Raw genomic sequence first — 17,847 nt, 5'->3', positions numbered from 1 at the left:
TAACTTTTATTGAATGAATATATGCAAAACATCTTAAACAATAACAAGAGGGTCTACAATCTAAACAGACATTTGATAAGAATCCTAAATCGCAAGCGGAGTTAACAGTTATTACGCAGACTACTGTGTGGTCCTGTGCTTGCGTGCACGCGCGCGCGCGTGTCTCTGCCTCGCTCTCGTTTTCTCCCTCTCTCTTGCTCTATTCCCCCTCTCTTAAAAACCCGCTGCCATTCGCCATTCCTACCGTCAGTCCTAATCATCCTGCTGGTCCCTGCCTACCTTTTCACCAATCCAAAGACGACGCCCGATTTAAATTATCCGCCGGCCATCCAGTGTTGTTGCTGTCGCTTTTGCCATTACTCTCTCCGTTTTTTCCCCATACTGTGAATCGTTGGCTGTCTGTATTTTGTACTTCGTGTTAATCCGTGTTAAATGCTTCCTATCGTGAGAAGTGTAGCTGTTTCCCCATGTTTACCCTGTTTGTTACGGTCTCATTTGTCCGCCATGCTGAGGCATTGGGACAGGTAAGAGGCCTCTGTACACTTCCACATCGGATTAATGAGTTAGACACACTAGTCTAGGAGTGGTTGCCACCCTCTGTATTTATGTTTGTTAGAGTAATTAGGTAGGCTGTTGATTTGAATGTAATAGCTGGCTTTGTTCGGTTTTGTTACTTTATTTTCTTTGGCAACACTCGGGATCCCAGTCCTCGGTTGTGTGTGTGCGTGCGTGCGTCTGTAAATATTGTACATACTGTTTATAGCCTGTCACTATCTGCACTGTTGTCACTTCTCACCATTAAGTAAACACAGACCTGATCCTGATTCTACTAATTAAGGTGCTTAGCAATGACTCTAGTGATTGATTAGTAGAATCAGGTGTGTGCACCTACACTGGCCCTTTCTGGATAAGACTGGAGACCCCAGCTCTAAAACATGAAAAGCACCTAATTAAGAAATGAATAGCTTGTTAAAATTCTGGGATTGCTGTTGAGGTTGGAATGAAAACCAGCATAAACAGAGGTCCCCCAGGACCGAGTTTGAGAACCACTGGCGTACAACACCCCTGGGCAGCCGGGTCCTAACAACAGTTTTAACAGCTTGAAGTAGCAACCATCGTTTAGTGTATGATTTGGCTTCATTTTAAAAGACTTTGATAAGATGAATTATATAATATTCAATATTTTTTTCCTCTGCAATTATGGAAGAAGCCGATTTTTTTCTGTTGTACGAAAAACTGTTGCTTGGCAAGTATGTCCATATGTAGCCTGTATATTTAAAAATATCTATCCAAAAACACAATTCCAGAAGAGATGTCGGGTCTCAACATCACAGAAGGTAGACGTAATAGGCCTACATCTATATTCATTCACGTAATTCAAAATTTTCTGTTCCCTCGTTTTGGAATTTCAAATGAAACCCTGAACACTGCAAGCCAGTAGGCCAAAAAGAGAAATGCCAAAAAGTTTTAATCTGGTTTCTGTTCATCTAAATAATGTTGTTGAGCTGCCTGAAAAATAATACAGAGAACAGAAAAGCAATCGATCTCACCAAATTGAGACCTGTCTGGTGGATGGAGACAGCAGACCTCTGTCATGACTGAGCGACACAGGTTCCTGGGATACATTGCTGTATAATTTAATTCAAATCACAAGATATTTTACCAACAAAGCAAATCACCATGTAGCTTTCTGCCCAATGGCTGGCCCTAAATGGGACTGGGTTGGATTGGTTTGAATATGATGTCAAGGAAAGATAGCTTACTTCTGGAGGCGATGTTGGTCGGCCAGCAGGGGGAAATCCACCCTTGGACTGAAAAATCAATGCCCCAGTGTGGGCCCAGGTACACTGGGTCCTTTGGATGCGAAGTTATTGAAAACTATAAGATCCTTACCATGGTCATAAATATCCCATATAGCACTCATGACAGGTGTTCGGTGGTGTCTTTGCCTGACACACTTTTCAGTCTGGCTATGTATCAGTCAAAGTTACAAGCAAACCCCTTGACATCTCAGCCAGTGATGAGTGCTCATGTGCAAAAGTATTTCCAACACAATTATATTGTTATACATATATTGTATTTATATCTATAATCAAGTTCAGATATAAAGCAAATGTCCTCAAATAGGCTATAGCTAATGCCCTTATCTTGGCCTAATCACTAAATTAAAATGTAACCTATTTAATGTTGTATTTGCTCGCTTTATAATATTATAATGATGCGTAAATCATTTAGTTGTTTTGGTTTAGCGGTTAATTGAAACAAAACGAAACGCTATCTCTAGGCGTGTAAAACGTAATTGTCTACATTCCTTTAAATTTGTGCCCATCCAATATAAGATCAATTTCCAGTTCTAATTCTAGATCATGATTGATAAACAAGGTTTTACTACAGGTTTTAATCATTTCCCCTTGCAATTAGCGCCATTCGTTTTGCAAGATAAACACTCATTATTTATATTAGGCGTACTGTTAAGTCATTGAAAAGTCAGTCTATTTGTGTAGACTTTAATTGGTTTAAATTCTGTTATGTTAACAAGTAGGGGAGAGTCGGTATAAATGTAACTCATAAGTAGTATAACACAGTCAATAGCTTTTTGTACACTGCTGTTACAGTAGCCATGTCAGGTCTGTACACGCGTAATTCAATCCCCTACCGCGTGCCAAAAGAACGGAGCAATTTGACAATCTTCCAGGGAAATATATATATTTTTTAACTGTTTTGAGCGAGGTAAGTAAAAATGTTCCGGAATTCATTATCAAGTATAAGACACAATTTTTATTTACAATAAATCAAATCGTACATCATTTTAAATCGTTGGTCCTTAGTATGTTATGTGATTTCCTGAGTCGATTTAGCGATAATTGTTTGCTAGGTGATCACAAAAACATGATGTCCCCACCTGTATAAATGTAGGCCTAACAGCTGTTACAATTATGCTGCCTCTGAGTTGCTATAACGAACAACGTGCTTTTTTGCTGTTGTATGTTTACAGAATGCCATTTAAAGAGAAAATGAGAGGGTTGGTACCCAGGGAGGTCGTGGTGGTTAATATTTGTTAAACTAATTGTAGGCTACTCATCAATGTTTCTGAAAGCTAGTTCAGTCAGTGTTTAATGTTAAATGTGTTCAGCTAAGTTTCTTGCTATTGACATAGCATCATCTTCTGGATGCTCCAAGTGAGATATATATATAAGCACGAACCAGATTGGTCTGTATTTAGGCTATTTGTTTTGTAAAAACTGACCTGGGTGTTAAGAAACAAACAAGATCAGCTTTCTTCATCGATTTGAACGTTGCCACAACTCACTTCCTGGTAAGTTAGGAAGTTTCTTGTTTGCGCAGTCTATTTTTCATAAATAAAGCCCCATGCTTCATGATCTGAGGATGTGGCTGGTCTCACATTATCATTGGAAAAGCTGTTTGAAGTAAAATGTGATGTGCTAGGCTGAATATTTTAAATGAGTAAATGAGCAAAATACAAAAATTGTACAAATGTGCTAATTCATTATATATATATATATATATATATATATATATATATATATATATATATATATATAATAACCAGACTTGAAATGATTGTTTTTCAACAGATTACGTACAGCCTGCTCTAAGAGGTGTTACATGAATTAAACCCATTAACTTCTGAACTTGCAGCGTGAATGTGTCCTTATTTTAAATAATGAATCGAATTCGTAGTTATATTTTCAATAAGATTTTTACGCACTCGTGGACTGGAGAGACCCAGAAATAAATAAAAAATCGTACCCAAACGTACCCAGATTTTCTCGAAAAAGATTTGAGATTTGAGTTTTGAAATAATTTCACGTAAGTGAAATTTTATTTGGCTGTCGAATCTATGGCGTGAACAGTCTATATTGAAATGAAGCTGATGTCAAATGAAATTAAATATTTTTACCATTTAATTTGGTAAAACACGTGCGTAAAAGACGCAAAAATACCCAGGGTTGTTTAGCCTATGGGATTTGTAAGGCGATTATAACGCGATAGTTAACGGGTAATTTGTTCATGAATGTGTGATGCTCTCTAAAGGAATAATTACTTGCTGAACAGACTATAAGCAGGCCATCTACCAGAACGCAATATTTATGTTCAAATCGGTTATTAAAACGCGTGTTGCCGTTTTTTTTACTGTTAGGCAACGTAGTAAATTGGCCTTAATGAGAAATAACGACAGAATGGCATTCGAAAGCCCACAAAAAATGATAAAATCATATCCCTTGTCCTGGTTTCCCTCAAATGGAAATGAAGGGTTGGCCCAATAAGACGCTGAATACACGGACTTTGCAACGGGGTAACAAAATCCGTGCTTATATTTTTCTTCCCGTAGAGGTCTCACTTTTCATAAATAGGAGGCTAGGAACTGTGAAAGTAGACAATTTTGCCTTTGGTGACTGTAGATAGAATAACCTAGTCTGTGTCAATGTATGTACAAAAGGAATGTTTGAGGGACGCCCATGTCTACACGTTTTCCATAAAAACAACCATTCGCACTCCAAGTGAGCATATAGGCCTCCACTGTTGTGGAACTTTCGTAATTAAAATACACATCATTATATCATGCATGTACAGTACAAATAAAACGGCTACAATATAAAAATTGAAAAATGAAACGCACACACACAAACACGCATACGCACACACACACATTAGTGACGAACCATAATATACTCACTCTTTGAAAGGCAATAGTCTACATATCCCTCCGACTAGTGGAATCCGAGTTAATAACCGAGAGTATCTCATCTATTGTCCTCGTTTCACCAATCGCTTCGTAGGTCGGGTATTGCCCCCTGTTGACGCGTCAAAGTCCAGGTTTGCGTGTGACGTCACTGTGTGTGGGGCATTGCTGCGTCTTCCTCTTACTCCACTCTGAGGATTGAAGTTATCACCCAGCTAGGGACTGGGACAGACTGCTTCCCCACTTCATTTCTGCATCTATCGCACTCGCCGTCCTCCTTCCTGTATGGTGGATATTATTTTTAAATCTTCTTTCTTGGGTGATATGGGGGATCATTCCAAAAGTAAGTCGAATATTATTTTCCATTATTATTTAACCATTTTCAGCAAGGCACACATACTATAATGCTGCTGTTGTCCATATAGCTCTGGTGTTGGCATTCTGCATGCGGACATAACGATGATTTCAGTTGATCAATTCAGGTGGTGCACACATTAATGAATGTGTTGTTGTAAGATCGCCTGTTAGTTATTCATTGAAACAGCCACATGATACCGTTTCATTTTTGTGCAGGCAATGGAAATGAGATAAACGAATAAATTGTCCGCAAGATCTCTGGCAGCAATGCAGGCTTAAAAGTTAACCCTTACCAGTGAAGTTAAGGTATATATGCACGGGTATGGCTCCACTTCTAAAATCAACCTTGCTGTCACTGATGGAGCAATGACAGCGTGACACTTGCACCTATGCGAATGCCAATGAATTGTAATGGTTTCATTGGCAGTACGAGACAGTCAGGAGATTTGGTGATAGCCTACGGGTATTTACAGTTTTTTTCTGCCTTCAACAGAGAAGGCTGGAATCGCAATGTGTGTCGGCTGTGGAAGTCAGATTCATGACCAGTACATACTAAGAGTTTCCCCGGATTTGGAGTGGCACGCCGCGTGTTTGAAGTGCGCGGATTGCAATCAATACCTGGATGAAACCTGCACTTGCTTCGTCCGGGATGGGAAGACATACTGCAAAAGAGATTATGTAAGGTGAGGTTTTTTTGTTGTTTTATTTTATCACTAATTATAGGCTACTAAAGACAACCAGCCTAATAATTTATTAGTTGATATAGGCCTACACATTTATAAAAAACGAGGTTTCTGTATTTAAAAAATGACGAATTTGTCTTAATCTTCTCTAACTTATCTAACATATACTTACTTAGTTTTTTTTAATGATAAGCCCGAAGTTTGCATTAGATTTAGCTCGCTTTAAAGCCAAATATATCATAAACCTTGCCCTTCAGAGTAAACGTATACAATTTAATTCAATTCGTCTTCGGAATTAGCTACAACTCAACTCTGTCTGTACATCTTGTTTTATCTGATATTTTATCTTATATTGATTATAGCTATTACATAGTTTGTGCTTTTAAAAATTGGTTTAATGATTGCATAGGGCTTTAAATAATATTTCTTAATTTATGGGTTTACCTAACCTATTATCTTCAATCTTCCATTTATATGCTCATAAGCATGTCATTCAGGACAACAGTGTATTGTATGATCACAATGATTTTTAAACACTTGTTCCCATCTATATTCCTTATAGGTTATTTGGCATTAAGTGTGCTAAATGTAACCTTGGCTTCAGCAGCAGTGATCTCGTCATGAGAGCTCGGGACAACGTCTATCACATCGAGTGTTTCAGGTGCTCGGTATGTAGCAGGCAGCTCCTGCCAGGGGATGAGTTCTCTCTGCGAGACGAGGAACTGCTATGTCGGGCTGATCACACCTTACTGATGGAGCGGGGTTCCGCAGGAAGTCCCGTCAGTCCCGGACATATCCACTCCAACCGGTCACTCCACTTGGCAGGTCAGTCCAGCCCCAGTACTGGTTTCGTTTTATTTAACTGTCTGAGAACATAACATAATGTAAGATAGTTAGCGTATGTGCTTTAATGTTATGCTTCTACTAGTCTCAGTGCTGTAGAAATAATTCAGCATTTTTTACCAATATGCATAGCATCTTTGAAAGTTGTGTTGAAAGTTATATGTAACACGTGATCCACTACTGAAGCGTAATAATAGTCATTATGTTACGGTGATGCGGTTTATATTAAATAACATCGTGTAATTTCTGGTTGTACGTTTTTTAAGAATGATTGTGTTAATATCGCTAGGGAAATCACTTCCCAGAGCAAACGATTAATCCCAACCAGTGTGCTCATACACTCTGAACTGATAAGAAAACACAATCTAAATAACAAAAAAGTGATTCAAGTAACGATACATATAGCACTGTTTTATGCTGATGAAATTTGAGATCAAACGAATTTAAACTTCATGTTTTAAATGCAAACGTGTCAGGCATATTCAGTGTAATTTTCAATTCTAAACATTCCGACTGTGGACATGGCGCTCTGGGGGGCTTAGTAAAATCAGGTCATATTCGAGCGATTTATCACTATTTAGTTTGGAATGTAGTTTAGTTTAGAACATAATGCTTCGAACTCCGATCTCACGTCATTTCAGATAGCCTACCATTTGAATTGTTAAAACAGATACAGTCATATAATACATTTTGTAGGCCTACTGTATGTGCTGTGTGAAACGTCATTCTTGTCTATCCAACCATGGCCTAGCCTGGGGTGAGGGAATAGACATTAAACTTTGGGGAGAATAGGTTGCTTGTAGTTTAGTAAACATGAAGCATCGCTGAAGTTTTCAGGTTTGTTTCCAGTTTCCGTTTTGCTTTTGGCTACTTATATCTTAGGCGAATATCACTAAGGCTTGATTGCCAGTTCATAGTTGGGATTTTTAAAACACTTCCCCCCCCCCTCATAGTAACTTGTAAAATAAATAAATATATTAGGTTAAGTATGCTGAGCAGTAGTGTTACCGCAGACTGCAGTATTTACGAACAATTATTGGTTCATTCCGCAATATATGACGATTATAATGAACAGGTACTATTAGCCTATTTAAAAGAAATATAGTAATGTTAATAAATTATTCGTCTTATTTTTAATATACTCAGTTTTTTGCATATGCAGATTTTTGGAGGCTGTCTAGATTCATAGGCTTGTCGATTTTTAAAAATCAAACTGCTCTGTTATAATAATAATAATAATAATAATAATAATAATAATAATATACGACAATGATGATGATGAAGAGGATGATGACTATGGTGGTCACAGTGATGATGATCATTAGTCTGCAGTTTTCTTCTCAATTTGATTGAAAAGGAAAACAGAAACTGCAGTATTTATTTTCATTTTGTATATTTAAAATAGCATACCTCTGTGTAACTTATCTAAATCACACATTTGCTTCATTGTATTAAATAAGCATATTAGTGGATGGCGACTTTACCAGCATGCTGTCCTTCAGCAGATCCAGTGACAGTACGACAGACAACGCACAGAAACCATGTTCACAAGCAGTCCGAGAAGACCACACGTGTGCGGACAGTGCTGAATGAGAAACAGCTTCATACACTGCGGACCTGCTACAACGCCAATCCGAGGCCCGACGCCCTTATGAAGGAACAATTGGTAGAAATGACCGGCCTCAGCCCGAGAGTGATACGAGTTTGGTTCCAGAACAAACGCTGTAAAGACAAGAAGAGATCTATTCTCATGAAGCAACTTCAACAGCAGCAACACAGTGACAAAACCGTAAGCACGTTATTGTCTATTTACATTATTCTGATGTAGTGTCTAAATTATGTTCTGTCAATCACCTGAAATTAGTGCTTTCTTCGTTTAGGATCGCTGTTAAATTTGTTAAATTTGATTTGCCGTTAGGCTATTGTTCATACACTGCTGGGTTCATACCTGTTAAAATATTTGAGTCATCCCTGCTTTTGTTATAGTCTGCGCTGGCTATTGTATTTTATTGTCGTCTTGTGTGAACTCCTAGAAATCTGCCGAATTAGAGACTATTTATGATTCATTCCTGTTCAGAGACTATTCAATCCAAAGAAGTTTTGGCTTTCAATCCTGAAATGAAGTTATTATTAGTTATTATTATTATGATGTGTTAATTTAATTCTAGTAATTGTAATGTTTAATGTTTGTCTAATATTTAAATCTGCGCATGGGATATAGTTACGTTTATAGTTACGTGATGTTAAACATGATTTAAATTTGATCTAGCTTTAATATCTTTTCTATACTCTCGTAAACATTTAAAAAGCATTTAAAAATCCTCGATATATTTTTATCGGAACATTTTTTTGTTTACAATTATTAATAGCTACAACCTACTGAGGACGTTTGATCTGACACATTTGAGTGCTTGCGGTGCGGCCTGAACAGGCTTAACGTAGCGAAACATTATGAATGGTCCATGACAAAATCTATTGTTGCACAAATCCGTTGACTGTTCATTGGTTCTCCCTTACACATAACGCAATATGAAAAACAGCACATTTTAACGAAATATTGTGTTTTAATCCGAACAACTTTGTGTTCAGTTCAATAGGCTAACTTCATACCGGTTGTCTGTTCACAGAACCTCCAGGGACTCACGGGTACGCCTCTCGTAGCTGGCAGTCCAATTAGACACGATAACACTGTTCAAGGTAACCCCGTGGAGGTGCAGACCTACCAGCCCCCTTGGAAAGCCTTAAGCGAGTTCGCTTTGCAGAGTGATTTGGACCAGCCTGCCTTTCAACAACTGGTAAGGGTAAAAACTTGTAGCCTATTTAACGGCAGACATTAAAACATACAAGGTTGCTTAAATATGTTGCCATGCGTACTCCTGCTCTGGGCACTTTTAAACAATGCATTCAACTATTTTCGTATATGCTTGTATTCTGCTTAACGCAGTGGAACACAAGACGGCCTCAGTAACGTAAATCGTCATAAGAAAAGACATCTGCTAAAAACAATCTAAACATTCACGCACCGGCACAATTATGCTTAGGGACACTGCAAGGAAATACAAAAGTTAGGTCAAGCATTAACTTGAATGGGCCGCAAAACGTAGCCCTACTTTAAAAAATATAAATATCAATATCCCTCAGGTCCTATTCCTTTACACACGTAATATGTGCACGTATACAACCTTTGCAAAGATTTTACTTTGCAAAGATATTAAAACTAGAATAGCTGGTTATTCTTGCGATCTCACCCCCCTGCATACGGGACGTCCTGGGGCACGTCTGGTAATTTCCTAACTTTTTGGAAATATGCTAACCCTGCACAGCATCGTGTTGTGCTGTATAGAGTTTTATGGCTTGCGGCTTGCATGACGGTAGGCGAAAGCAGCTTCATTCACACATAGCCTAGTATTGGGCCCAGATTCAATAAGCGGAAAGGACATTGGCTTTAACCTGAATGACGAAATTAAATCAGTGGCAGAGTTTGTTCATTACTTAGGCTTCAGGCAATACGACGAGTTTGCGTGTAGTGGTAAGAGAATAAAGTGCCAAAACGTGACTGACTGTAAAAGCACTCGAGTAGGCCTGACGAAATACAAAATAAAATATGCAATTTATGCGAGCTATGTTCAGACTAAGATAAATATATAGCCTAGGCTATGTTCTGTGCAATGTATAATACGCACTTACACATTTAGGAATTTAATATTATACATAATTTCAAATGTAGTCTGTGCTTCTGCTCAAGATTCAGGTTGACATCTTTCTTCTCCATCTTGCAGGTGTCTTTCTCAGAATCGGGCTCCTTGGGTAATTCTTCCGGAAGCGATGTTACCTCTCTATCTTCACAGTTACCCGACACTCCAAACAGCATGGTACCGAGCCCTGCCGAGACATGAGAACCACCGAAGCAACAAAACCCCCAGAAAAGCATGCTCCCGACACCCTGCATGAAAACAAACCAATTCATCAAAAAAAAAAAAAAAAAAAAAAATCCGTTGAAGACAGAACATTGAAGAGGATATAGCATGATAGAGGCTGAGTTCGGGAACAATTCCCTATAATGCAAAAAAAAAAAAAAAAAAAAAAAAAAACTCTCAAGACTCGGTTAGCATCGTGCGAATTTGGTTGAGCCAATTATGGCGATGCAACAACTTCCAACAGGAGTTCAACAGGAATGGAGCCATCTTTATGGATATACAAACCTTTTTTTCAGAAATTAACTGGGAGCCATTGACGTCTGCGTCGAACCTTACGAACAACTTTATTTCATTCATGGCCATCATTGTGTCTTTTTTCGTCAACATGTGATACTTTTTTTTTTCTATTTCGTTATTGAGTCGTGTTTGTCTTAATACGCATGATTTCCGAAGATAGGAGAGATTCTTGTAAAATATTTTACCTTAATGGACGGAGGGCAGATTATTTGAGCCTCTGGAACAAAAATAAGTTATTGTTATTTATTGTCAGAACAAGTTCACACAGGAATATCTGACCGTAATAAAATATGTTAAATGCTCATTTATGTCTGAGGTACTTTGTATTGTAGACTGTTGTAGTTTGCATTGTCATGCCCAGATCAAACATTCCTTGTAAGCCTTGTAAAATCGGACCAAAGTTTCAAATATTACATTAATTAGGCGAGATCTAGAGCACATAACCCGAAAGATGTTGACATTCCAAATCAGTGCACTTTAAAGACAGGACGTCACAAAAACAGGACAAAATCTTTGGCTTCTAGGTCAACGACTTATTTCACACGTGTCCATTAGCCTACTGGAAGTAGGCCGATCCTCGTCTCACATTAATGATGCTAAGGTTTACTAGGCTAATGTTTTAAAATGTTAAATATCACCCTCCCCTCCCATGATCTACGTCTCGTAATTGACTCGCAAAGGTTGTGTAACATACTTTCATGCCACTCTTTCAAGGACAGAATCTATCATTCTTATCGATTAAATACAACTAATTGTGAAGTAATTAAGTATTTTACTGTTACTGGTTGCTACTGTATAGCCTAGAGCTACATAACTATTTAAACGAATCAATTAAGAAAAAGAAAATGGCACTATGAATTATTATTATTATTATTATTCATGATTATGATGATGATGATGACTGTGATAATAATAATAATAATAATAATAACAACAACAACAACAACAATAATAATAATAATAATAATAATAGCCTAGTTATAGTTGTAGGCCTAGTAGTTATAACAGCAGTATTATCCTAACAGAACCGCTTCACTTTGATTTAAAAAAATGTGCTTGAAGCAATCACAATAAGGCAGCTTGACAGATAGACCAGGTAATTAGATAATTATTATTATCGATGTTATTGTTGGTATTGGTATTGTTGTTTACTATTGCAAATTCAGCCGATTTAATATTAAAATAACTTGCTTCATGGAATGGCAAATTCAGCCGATTTAATATTTAAATAACTTGCTTCATGGAATGGCAATCAATCAAAAAGCCTGATCAAGATTTTTTTTTCTTCTAAGACTTGCATCTAAACAAACAATCAATTATTTTTATAGCCTATTTTATCCTTGCCCGAAAATCACAGCCTATGGTCTATAGACCCTATATAGGCTATCTTGTGTAATTTTATCACAGGTTCTGGTATTGCATACAGACCGTGCGTTATAATAGCGTACATTAGCTGGGAAAAATAAAATGATAAATACTTTTTAAAAAACAATTATTTTAATCCAAATAATTTAAGAAAGGGACATATTCATCTTTCATTGTTTGAAATTAAATTAAGGGTATCAAGAAATTAAGCCAATCAACCTTCACGCTACTGTATTTCTTGGTGACATGGCTTTTTTTTGGGGGGGGGGGGGGGGATTTGGTCATCTGCACTGTCGGGTGGATTTGTGATGTGATCAATCCAGTTTCACTTGTTCAGTTACAAGTCTAGACAGCGGACAAGGATCGGCGGCGTCTTATCTGGACTTGGCATCACCCGCAAATGATACATTGAATGAAGCCACAACAGGCCCGTGTCTTTCGCTGGGAGGCTGAGCTGAAGGCGAGCCTGCCTTGCAAATCTGCTCTTGTGCGTTCTCGGTTTATTTTCCTTCGAATGAGAAAATTAGCTACAGGAATCGCCGCTGGCCACTAGGTCAGCCGGACTTAAGTTTTAGATCGCTACAATTTGTTTTCGAGATGGACTTTGGATATCGCAAGAAATAAGAGAGAGGCAACCAGACACCAATGTGCTGAACTCCCAGAAAAGAATCTAAAATTAATAAATAAGTAAATAAATAAGTAAATAAATTCCGCAGCAAACAACGCTGAACACCGACAAAGAAAATCACATCGATATTTGTAAATCCCAATTTAGCACAAAAGCATGGTCAATATGTGACAAATGATGGCTTTTTCCCCCCGAAATCCCGATTCAATGTCGGGATAGACTACGGAAGGAAATAACAGTCGCAAATGTTCCATTGCCAGATTGCTATTTATTTTGAACAAACTGTATTGATAAAATGTGTACCGATATATATTGCTTTTTGATTGGTGGACTACCAGTTCCGATTAAAATAGGCTAATAATAAGCTATAATAAAATCTTTAATCATGATTTTCCTCTAAAAGTGTAGGCCCACGCTCATTTCGGTTGTTGGTAGCCTATTTGCCTTTCAGCTAGCAAACTGAACATTACTGAAAGCCATGCAGAAAGTTACTAGCCTAACGATAGCCTATTTGATTTTATTAAGGTTGACGTGCCGCTCCAGTGTGTAAAGAGTTCAGCCGCTGTACAGGAATGACCTAAGGTTACTGAGCCATGCGAATTTTAAACATTTCGCCCATGATAGAATTGGGATTAATTTGACATGTACCAATGTTTATTCAATACGTTTTTCTGTAATTCATGGCTAGAACTATCAATTAGCCTAATAACAACAATCTGACTCTGCATTATAAAAAAAGCATTATTGCATTAAAACATAGACCCACATGGCTTTGGTAGATTATTACGTATTTCGCCCCCAAACCTCCAAATAAATCGCTTTTACATTCTGGAAACATTTTACACAAGCGTGTCAGTGCCAGTCAGTGTGACAAAACGGGTGCAAGAAGGAAAGTAATGCTTGTTTGCATGAAATGCTCGATTTTATAGACAAACTATACCAAGACATTATAATGAATTGGCCAGTAAGTCTGACGTTCTCTAAAAACTACATATTTCAATGGGACGTTTTTTAAATGTAATTTTATTATTATTTTTATTTGTATTAAAAAAAAAAAAGTCAGCATAGCCTCCGCCCAAATTGAAAAAACAATTAGGCCAATAGAGATGCTTATGTTAATATGATTTCTCGTTCTCATCTTTTAAAACGAATTCTTGCAACATCTGATCAAAGACGGATTTTTTTAAATCACCTCATGATCCTCTCGAGGGGAATCAATTATTCAGTAAATCCTGATCCTTACACATTGAATATTCGTAACAAAAGATGTGAAACAGCCTATACACAAGCCATTGGAACGTAGCCGGATTAGACTTTCACGATTCTATTAGGCAGTTTTGAAAGAATGCTTTACGGGTAGCCTACAGTACATGAAATACTCCCATCAGAACACAATTTTCGTCTCATGTCCAGTCCTGTGTAATATTTTCACCTGCAACAATCAAACCATATCCTTGGAATGCCCTCCGGAAGTATGTTACTCTACTAGATGGGCTATTTTAAAACATAACAAAATCCACCCTCAGCCAGAAATTTGAACATATAATCAAAACAAATTTGCACGACTACCAAATAGCGTGCGATAAATTATAACGTAGGCCTAACTATTGACGCAGTGCGCTGAAGTCCTCATTAATTGGAACAGTAGACAGGCTACATTTTTGCTTCTGTCGGCCCTTAAGATGATATTTTTAAGTTTGTCACGCAATAAAATTCTAGTGTTAATTGAACTTCAGCAAGGGTAATGCTAATTCAGAAGGGAAAATATCAATTCTGTTCGAAGGAAATGCACTTTAACAGAGTTTAACACTGCTCATTTAGCTGTGTAGCCTACTATAATGTTTAATAAGACAAGATAATTCGTGTACACACACACACACACGTTAAAATACATAAAATACTATATTGGTTATATATTCGCTAAAATGAAACCTTGTCAATCCTGGATTATTGGACCGGTAGTGACCTGTGCGGAATTACGGCATTATGGTGTAATGTCAGCAATGGACGCCGCAGAATTTCAGTATTATAATAACAAATGATAAAAGCCAAAAGAGAAGGCATTTCCTGTACTACACCCACTACTGCTTTGTATAATCAGAAATAGACGATTTTTCTATCATCTTAAATGCTTTGAAATAATATATAACATATTGCCTAATTATTATTATTGTTGTTGTTCTTGTTGTTGTTTTTGTTGTTGTTGTTGTTGTCTCAGTGATCCTGCCCAGGAAGGGTATATGGATGGAGGGATGGATGGATGTTGTTATTGTTGTTGCTGTTTTTATTTTTTGATTGTTGTTGTTGTAACAGTACAACAAATCAGTTTATCAACAGAGTTATACTTTCATAGGGAAGTTTGTGAGACGTAAAAAGCAAATATGAACCCAGATATTTTACAGACAGATCATCCTGACAACCTAGCAATGCTTTTGGGGATCAGACTACATTTGTGTATGAATTTTCTTAATGTAAAAAAAAAGTCATGTCTGAGTTGAGAAACCACCATTTCCGGCCATTTCTAAGGAACAGACATCACACAACGATTCTGAAATTGACACAGTTATATCATTGGCAGGCTTAGGACGTCATACTATTTCCAGAGACAGTAAATTTATAACACAAATCCAAAAAAAAAAAAGAAAAAAAGATTTGCTTTACAAAAATGTAAGTGCGTTATGATGGGTTAAACTTTTCCCAAACATTGGATAGTCAGGAATGAAATTAGGCCGGTTCTATTTTTGGAAAGATTCTAGTATGTAGAGCCATGTTAATTAAACTGGAGTAGGGCAATGACTGAGACCCACATTGTTTTAGTGGAACAGCCCAGGTAAGGAATGAGGAACACCTACTCATTTGACCCGCGATGCCCTGAGGGTTCTCTGAATAACTACCCTACTCCTGTTGACACAGCAGGAGTGGCAATGTTTCTGAATGGTAAAGTCATAAACATTTAAATCAGGAACAGTTGTCGATCACTATACAGCACATTAGTTATTTTGCTTTCAAGCCATCCAATGAATCATTCAACTCATTTTGACTTAAATTGGAACAGGTAGAATTTCAGAATTTTATTGCATCTAACACAATAAAATGTAATTGAATGTATTGCATTTTTGTGGCACAGTGATAGCAGAATTGCACAGAACAAGAACACTCTGATACTGGAGAATGGGGCCTCGTTCTAAAGCCTAAATCCTGCCATTAAAAAGCCAGAAGTTGAGCCCAGCCAATGAAAGGTTCCACTTTTTAATCACCACTTTTCTTTTTTTTCAGGAAGTGTCTCTTTTTGGATTCTGAAAGCATTTCAGAGCCCCCAGTCTTTACAGATAATAACAACTCGGATTAAAAAACAAAAAACCGTTTTGGTTGAGAAACAAAAAAAAAAAAAAAGAAAATATATATATATTGGTTTCTATTTTAAAGAGAAAATCAGAAAACTAAAGTTGGACAGTTCAACTTTTAGCAGACAGGAATTGGCTTTGAAAATCTGACCGAATCACCGGCACACAATATAGCATAAACACAGTCATTTAACCTCTTACTTAGCACAAAATAGGACATTTTTTGCTTTTATAAGTTAATGATGGGAAGCTAGAGAATGTATTGCCAGGGTAAATGCATTGCATTGGAAACAGAATCTTCATAATAATTTATAGAAAATACAATTTGTCACAAAAATAAACAGGTATGTTTCTACATCAATCAGTGTCTGAAAATTTGTGGAATTATCTCATTCCAATAAAAAGTTGAATTGCATTGAATTGAATACATTTTATTTCCAACATGTAACAAATAATAAGTGGCATGAAATGCATTCTCTCCTTCACATGCAGTTTCATAATAAATTTTAAAAATGCTTTGATATAGTACCACAAATTTTGCCACGAGTGAGTCATGTATTTAGACAGAACACTTGAATCATTTGTTTTGTTTTGAAACACGTCCTTCTAAAATGGCACACTGAAATAGATTTTACTAGTTGCTGAATTCATTTATAGATAGTGACATAATCATCTTCATCTTTGGGTATATTGATAATGTTAGAGCAGTTTCAAAATCTCTAGAAATCTTAGGAGTAGAAGTAATATTCAGATAGAGGCAGTAGTGGCAACTTTCATACACCACATGGTGCATGTGAAAATGTCCCCCAGCAAAAAAAAAACATTGTTATTATGGCAACAGATATTTTTCTGTGTACAAATGTCTTTACAATCCATTAAAATAGCACCTGGGATTGGTCTCTGAACAATGATCAATTATTGCCATGATTAGTATGAGATTTATTTGGCAAACATGATTCCTGTTAAGGGAAAAATCTGTATTCATGGGTGAAATGGTTTTTTGTGTCTTATAACTTCATGTGAAGAGTAACACCCAGCAGAATGATTTACCATACATCTTTCTATTATTTGACCAAAATGACAATCTTCTATACATTTTCAGTCTAACTAATCTTTAGTTAAATAACCTAGGTAGCGGGTCAATGAAGATGAATAAGGTGACCTCTTTACTGGGGACTGAACTGGTGACAGGTAAATCAAGGGGAAATGTCTGAAGCAGCCATATGTAATCCACAAACAATGAAGTGAAGGCTAAGACGTTTTAAGAATTTCACCAGTGGATACTATTCAGGACAGCCAATGTTTCAAGACAGTTAACACACTAACTTGCAAATCACAATTGCTTTTAGAGGGATAAACCTTGTGGTAATTAAATGAACAGAACAATGTAATAAAAATATGTGTTCTATCCTCATTTATTAACAACTTGTAAAATTAGGTACAAACATGCCTTTTTCTGTTTATTTTATCAAGGCTGGTCAGCTATAAGAAAAACTTGGTACTGCAGTAGTGGTGGAGAGAAGAAGGATTAAGGGAACCAGATGAACTGATACCTGGTGTGCCACCTGCAGAGACATATAACACACCTGGGTGAAGGGGGATTCTACCAATTTAAAAGTGGATTGTATATTACCCCTTCAAAGGCAAACCAGACCTTTATGAAGGTGATATGTATGTTTGAAAGTGAGCCATTAATTATTGAATCTGG

The 17,847-nt window shown here is 37.0% G+C and overlaps 1 protein-coding gene across 4 annotated transcripts; it reads left to right on the top strand.

Moving 5' to 3' along the window:
- Window positions 1–285: 285 nt before the first annotated feature.
- Window positions 286–10,588, top strand: LOC118227451 (insulin gene enhancer protein ISL-3-like). Of its 4 annotated transcripts, none has more exons than XM_035417941.1 (6): window positions 286–524; window positions 5,556–5,745; window positions 6,308–6,570; window positions 8,091–8,377; window positions 9,216–9,383; window positions 10,368–10,588. In XM_035417941.1, the coding sequence occupies exons 2-6, from the start codon at window positions 5,573–5,575 to the stop codon at window positions 10,482–10,484; spliced, it is 1,008 nt and encodes a 335-aa protein (XP_035273832.1). In that variant the 5' UTR covers window positions 286–524; window positions 5,556–5,572; the 3' UTR covers window positions 10,485–10,588. The 4 variants fall into 4 exon arrangements, with proteins under 4 accessions (XP_035273832.1, XP_035273831.1, XP_035273830.1 ...); XM_035417940.1 differs by lacking the exon at window positions 286–524 and adding an exon at window positions 4,904–5,048 and having other exon boundaries at window positions 8,094–8,377; XM_035417939.1 differs by lacking the exon at window positions 286–524 and adding an exon at window positions 4,904–5,048.
- The last annotated feature ends 7,259 nt before the right edge of the window (window positions 10,589–17,847 follow it).

The sequence above is a fragment of the Anguilla anguilla genome, chromosome 5 (genome assembly GCF_013347855.1).
Source record: "Anguilla anguilla isolate fAngAng1 chromosome 5, fAngAng1.pri, whole genome shotgun sequence".
NCBI lineage: Eukaryota > Metazoa > Chordata > Actinopteri > Anguilliformes > Anguillidae > Anguilla > Anguilla anguilla.
Note: the sequence above shows the minus strand (reverse complement) of the source record. Positions and strands in the feature narration are given on the sequence as shown.

What these genes read in the sequence shown, in the direction of transcription:
- LOC118227451 (XM_035417939.1), top strand. Translation starts at nt 4,991, where the DNA reads ATGGTGGATATTATTTTTAAATCTTCTTTCTTGGGTGATATGGGGGAT. An exon ending in TATGGGGGATCATTCCAAAA is followed by an intron (nt 5,049 to 5,555) that starts GTAAGTCGAATA and finishes TGCCTTCAACAG; the next exon opens with AGAAGGCTGGAATCGCAATG. An exon ending in AGCAACACAGTGACAAAACC is followed by an intron (nt 8,378 to 9,215) that starts GTAAGCACGTTA and finishes GTCTGTTCACAG; the next exon opens with AACCTCCAGGGACTCACGGG.